At 58.2% G+C, this 5,758-nt stretch overlaps 1 protein-coding gene across 1 annotated transcript in view; it reads left to right on the forward strand.

The window, feature by feature from the left end:
- Positions 1-1,544, forward strand: part of PTPRN2 (protein tyrosine phosphatase, receptor type, N polypeptide 2) — a 362,338-nt gene extending 360,794 nt beyond the window's left edge. The window contains exons 13-14 of the mRNA XM_011990197.1: positions 928-1,018; positions 1,444-1,544. Of these exons, the coding sequence (XP_011845587.1) occupies positions 928-1,018; positions 1,444-1,544 (192 nt within the window). The remainder of the gene's footprint in view (positions 1-927; positions 1,019-1,443) is intronic.
- Positions 1,545-5,758: the final 4,214 nt, after the last annotated feature.

The following is a 5,758-nucleotide window of genomic DNA, read 5'->3' on the forward strand; positions in this document are numbered from 1 at the left end:
CCACGCCGGGTGGAGCTGTGCACTGGTGGGGCCCGAAGCCATCCACGCTCCCACACACCCGCTCCCCAGGGAGGCCACGCCGGGTGGAGCTGTGCGCTGGTGAGGCCCGAAGCCCATCCACGCTCCGGTACCACCCTCGTGATTAAGAGATTGGAACAAGGCAAGAGGAACTCCTGAGTCTTGAGTGTGAAAAGGAAGTTGCACTTATTAGAAATGAAGGAAGATGCTTCGGAAATGTTCAAAAAAGCCACTTGCTGAGAAAATTGCCTCCACGTGCAGGTGAATGAGACACCTGTCAAACTGATGAAAGTGACTCTCCAAGGACCTGCACTGTCCTTGGAGGGTCTTCCAGGCACAGGGATCCTAGCGCTCCCCTTCGCCAGACCCCCAGGGCGCAGCTGAGGAAACAGCACCAGAGCAGTGAGGCTGGAGGTGTGGCCTGGGCGGCCTGGCCCCGCGTTCCGCTGTGCATGGGCCACTGTGTCATGTCCTCGTTGGAGCTGAGCTGCCACCAGGATCCGCGTGGCTGGGGGCTCCTGGGCTTCGGCTGTGGCTGGTGCAGGGCTCGCGCTCACCCTGCCGCTCCACAGCCACGAGGTTGAGGATCCCACAGCTTGCCCGGCTGGGGTGTCACCCAGGGAGGGTGAGAGAGAGGCTTGGGGGGAAGCACCAGGCTGTCCTCCTGCTCTAGGACTCGCGGCACAGACACAGGCGATGAGGAGTAACTAAAAAGAGGAGCCTGCAGGAGAAACAGACGAAGGAGCGGAGGGTGCGGTGCGGGAAGGGTGGGCCGGTGGGGCTGGTAGGGTCTGCACAGCAGGCCCTGCAGGCTCAGTGCCCAGGGCCCGTCTCCCTGCTGGACCTGCTGTGTCGGGGGTGGGTGGGCGAGGGGCTGCAGTGTGTGAACCAGGCCCCACTTGTGTCCAGGGCCACGTGGGCTGGACACAGAACAAGAACTCCTGCCTGCGTGGGAGCGCCTCCCACGGGCTGCAGCAGAGACCGGCCAGTGGGAGCACAGGTGAGGACTGTCTGCATGGGAGCGCCTCCCCCCTGGGAGCACAGGTGAGGACTGTCTGCATGGGAGCGCCTCCCCCGGGCTGCAGCAGAGACCGGCCGACTGGAGCACAGGGAAGGACTGTGGTGAGGCTCTGCCTGCCAAAGAGCAGGTGCCCCGTGGCTGCAGCCCGGGAGGTTTTAAACAAGTTTCAGTTTGGACGGAGGCTTTAGGGAATCGGATGGTCGGAGCTGCACCCCGTGACTCCATTCTGAACAGCCAGGTAATTACTTCTGGCATTTTGACCAGCGTTTGCAGGAGTAGAGCTCGGGGCCGGCAGCACCCAGGACCTGTGCTGACCTTCCCGGCTGCGAGGAGAGAGGCCACCCGTGGCTCTGTAATTACAAGTCCTGAAAGCCGCCTTCATCATGGCTTTACCCTGAGCGCAGACAACACTGTGGTAGAAAGTAATTGCATCGCCATCATTGACAGGGCTACCCGCATGGAACTCCAGGAGCCGCGTTCGGGGGACACTCGAGGATGCTGCTAAACAAAGGCTGGGAAACCACCTCGCTCGGCAGCCACTTTTCTTTGTTCGTTTTTATACAGAGGGGGTTTATGCCCTGGAAACACGGTTAATGGGAGCAGCTCGTTCTCACCTGCAAATGACCAAGCAATGCTGATCCCACTGGAAGAGGGTGGCGCCTGGTCCCCCCTCCAACTCACTGCTGGGGAACGCCTGGCCCCCCTCCAACTCACTGCTGGGGAGCACCTGGCCCCCTCCAACTCACTGCTGGGGAGCGCCTGGCCCCACCTCCAACTCACTGCTGGGGAGCGCCTGGCCCCACCTCCAACTCACTGCTGGGGAGCGCCTGGTCCCCCCTCCAACTCACTGCTGGGGAGCGCCTGGCCCCCCTCCAACTCACTGCCTCCAACTCACTGCTGGGGAGCGCCTGGCCCCCTCCAACTCACTGCTGGGGAGCGCCTGGCCCCACCTCCAACTCACTGCTGGGGAGAGCAGGTTCCATTTCGTCCTCACATTCAGGTTCATTTAGAATTCACACCCTGCGCAGGGAGAAGGGCCCCCGGGGCCCTCCAGCTCCCCCTCCACCTCAGGAACCGCATCAGCACGTGCACTGCGAGGGACCGACTGTTATAGGTGGCCGCGGGAGCTCACCCCTAGTTGGCTGGGGTTTGGAGGCAGCCTAGATAAACACCCATAGAAATTCCACTAAGACCTTTACGCACCAAAACTTGTAAAACCCACTTCTGAAAAACACGAGTGAGAGTTTGGAAGTGCGTGGGATTCTCATGTGCAGGAGGCTTCCGCGGCCAGGGGACCTGTTAGAAACAGTGAATCACCGCCACCTTCCTGCACCCTCTGATGCCTGGGAGGCTGCCGAGGGGGTCCCAGCTGTTCTCTCCACGGAACGCCCAGCGTCCCCGCGGAGAGATCTGGGGGAGAGGCTCTGATGCGGGTGCAGTCAGCTGCCGGGGGAGGTGAAATCCAGCAGAAGGCCCTGCACCCTGGATGTGCAGGAGGGGGTTCTGCTGGCTGTTTGGGGGTCACGGAGCACACCGTGGGGGTTGCTGAGTTTCCCAAGTGTTTCTCTTCCTTGCACGTGGGTTTCTCTCTTCACTGCCCTGGGCCCTGTAGGGTTAGACTGATGGGAGGACAGCAGGATGGCCGGCGGCCGTGGCCAGGGCACGTGTATCCTCCTGTGGTAGCCGTCCTAGCCCACTGGAGGTGAGCTGTACTTGGAGGAGTCCCAGGGGAGCCGCGTCTGCTGGCGGAGATGCCGCTGGGCTGTGGGCCTGGGGGACGAGGACTCAGGTTTTGCTGAAGGAGCCTGCTGTCCGTCTGGCGCTCTGTTTTGCTGAGTGTTGAAGCCCTGGTCTTTCCACGACGCGAGGCCGCCGTGCCTGTTTTCACAGCCTCTTCTTTTGCTCTTTGTCCATAAGCGAATGCTGTTTCCACTCTTTCCCTCACCTCCGCATAGAAAGGGCAGTGTCTTCATACCTGAGTAGAAAGTGGCTCATGTTAATTCAGGGCTGTGTGCCGCAGAGCAGCTTGGCGTGGCATCACTTTGAGACCTGAAGGAGGAAAACAAGGGGTGCCGGAGGAAGGTGCACTTGGAGCCTGCAGGGAGAGGCCAGGACGGCCCTGAAGACAATGCGTGGGCCCACACCCTCCCCCGGGCACCTGGAGACATGACTTGCAGCCAGCACATGGGTGCCACCACGCTCCCTCCTCCTGCAACCGCAGCTCACAGGCTGTCCCTGAGCTGAGGGGAGGCCGATGTCTGCCAGAAGCCACTTCTAGGGAGTTCTTCTACCAATACCAGTTCCCATGGCAACTTGACAGAAGCAGTAGGGGCAGAGGAGCAGAGATGGTGCTGAGTGCAAAGGTGGTGCTGAGTGCAAAGGTGGTGCTGGGCACCCACCTCCCCAGCAGCTCCTGCCCCAGCTGCAGCTGAGCCACTGCCTGGGTCCCTGATGGTCAGCCCAGGAGTCCTGCCCTGCAGCTGCACTAGGTCACAAGCCTGGGCCATCTCGGGCAGGGCAGAGGGTTTCCCCTACTCTGCCATGCCTACGGGCCCCTTGGGACAAGCTCAGGTCTTGAGACATGAATTGTCCAAATGTTATGACTTGAGAGACTCTGAAAGGCTCAATTATTTAAAAAATTATGTTCCACCAGTCCATTGGCATCTGAAACTCTCCCCTTGTTGTCTCTTTGTGCTTTGGGGACCCTACAGGGCTAGACAGCAGCTGAAGTGTGTGGCACAACCCCCTTGGCAGTTGGTGGCCCTGTGAGTGCACAGTTGATCAGACTAGCATAGCGTCAGCTTGGTGAGCCCGGGGAGGTTCCTCCTGACACCAGGACTCGGGAGAGGCAGCTCTTGGTTGGAAGGCAGGGGAGGTTCAGCGAAGTCTCAGGACCGAGAGCTGCCTGGGATGGGAAGGGATGGGTCCCTGAGCACTCGGGACCAGCAGAGGATATTCAGCACGTGGGAAACAATAGCTCAGAAGCTGGTCTGCTGGGGACGCTTGTCACAGGCAGGTCTTACCTGGTCAACACCCACCCGAGGCCACTGGGCTCTCGGGCCTTGCGTCCGATTCTTTGCACTTTTCCTCCCAGCATGGGAATGCCAAAGCTCTGAAGGCCCATTCTTGAAAATTGACCTGTTAATTCACACGGCAAGGCTAGCACCTGAGTCCCCTGGCCCTGTAGTCACTCTTAATAAGGAGGGTGCTGCAAACCACCAGGCCTCTGACTTACTGGCCAGGACGGCATTCTAGGTTTTTGCATTAGTGGAAAAAGTCATTGGGTGATGATGAGTTGGCTAAATGCACGCTGGTCAGTAGAACCAAAAGGGTTCAAATGAATGGCATTTAGATCCTACATGAGCACCTCCCGCGCCACCAGTGCCTCCCCCACCACGAGCGACTCCCCCGCCACGAGCACCTCCCTCCGCCAGGAGCGCCTCCCCCCCCCCACAAACGCCTCCATCACCACAAGCACCTCCTCCACCAGGAGCGCCTCCCCTCCCCACGAGCGCCCCCATCACCACGAGCGCCTCCACAGCAATTGGCTGCTTTACCTAGTGAAGCTGACGGCGATGGAGCCTCCTGACTCTAGGTCAGTCCCTGCTTTTGGATGTCTGCTGTGTTGGCCGTATTCAGTGCCCCATGGATTAGGCTCCAGTCTAGGTCAGCCTCTCCAGCCCTGCCTGGAGGTTCTTTGCCATCTCATAACAGCTGAGGCTGGCGAAATGAAAGAGGGAAGAAGGGGAGCTTGGAGTTCAGAACTTGAGTTCACAGCAGCCTCCTGGCTACTTGCTTTACTTGCTTGTTTTGTGACTTTGGACAAGTCATTGACTGTTTCCAAACTTCAAGGTGCCTTCTCTGTCAGCCAGGGCCAATAGTTACGCTCCACGAGGCTGCATTAGGATCAAATGAAGTGGAAATAATTTGATGTGAGAGCAAAATGTAAAGTTTGAGCAGTTTATAAGTCATTGGTTGCCATTGCTCACTTGAGATGTCCATTGGCCTTGCGTGCCTGGGCATCCCACGAATGCCTGGAGTGGGAAAGATGCCACGGCAAATCCTCACGAACAGCTCTCTTTTCAGTTGTGTTCTTTACTTGGCTGCAGACGGACAGTAGGATTTCATAGGGTTAGAAGAATAGCAATAATCGTGGGTAAAGAATGGAGGAGGTGGGGCATGGTGGCCATGCCTGCCATCCTAGCACTGTGGGGAGTAAAGAATGGAGGAGGTGGGGCATGGTGGCCATGCCTGTCATCCCAGCACTGTGGGAGGCCAAGGCTGGAGGGTCACTTACCAGGAGTTTGAGACCAGACTGAGCAACATAGTAAGACCCCATCTCCACAAAAATATTAAAAAATTTAGCCAAGCATGGTGGTGCACCTGTAAGTCCCACACAGGAAGATGAAGTGGGAGGATCTCTTGAGCCCAGGAGTTCCAGGCTGTGGTGACCTGTGACCATGCCACGGCCTCTGAGCTTGGGTGATAGAGCGAGACCTTATCTCTAAAAATTTTGTTTAAATAAAGAATGGGAGAGGATCTTGAGCTGATCAGACCCACCCACATCCGGCACTAAGACACCTTTTTGCAGTGCTACTCCCTCCTTACTGGACTGTCTTCTGTGTCAAGATGAGGCCGCTTCACTAACGAGATGCGATGATTTGTATCACGCAAATCCCACGGTTACGGAGAGCACGTGAAGATGGTGTCGGCAGCAGG

The sequence above is a fragment of the Mandrillus leucophaeus genome, unplaced genomic scaffold, assembly GCF_000951045.1.
Source record: "Mandrillus leucophaeus isolate KB7577 unplaced genomic scaffold, Mleu.le_1.0 Scaffold373, whole genome shotgun sequence".
In the NCBI taxonomy this organism is placed as follows: Eukaryota; Metazoa; Chordata; class Mammalia; order Primates; family Cercopithecidae; genus Mandrillus; species Mandrillus leucophaeus.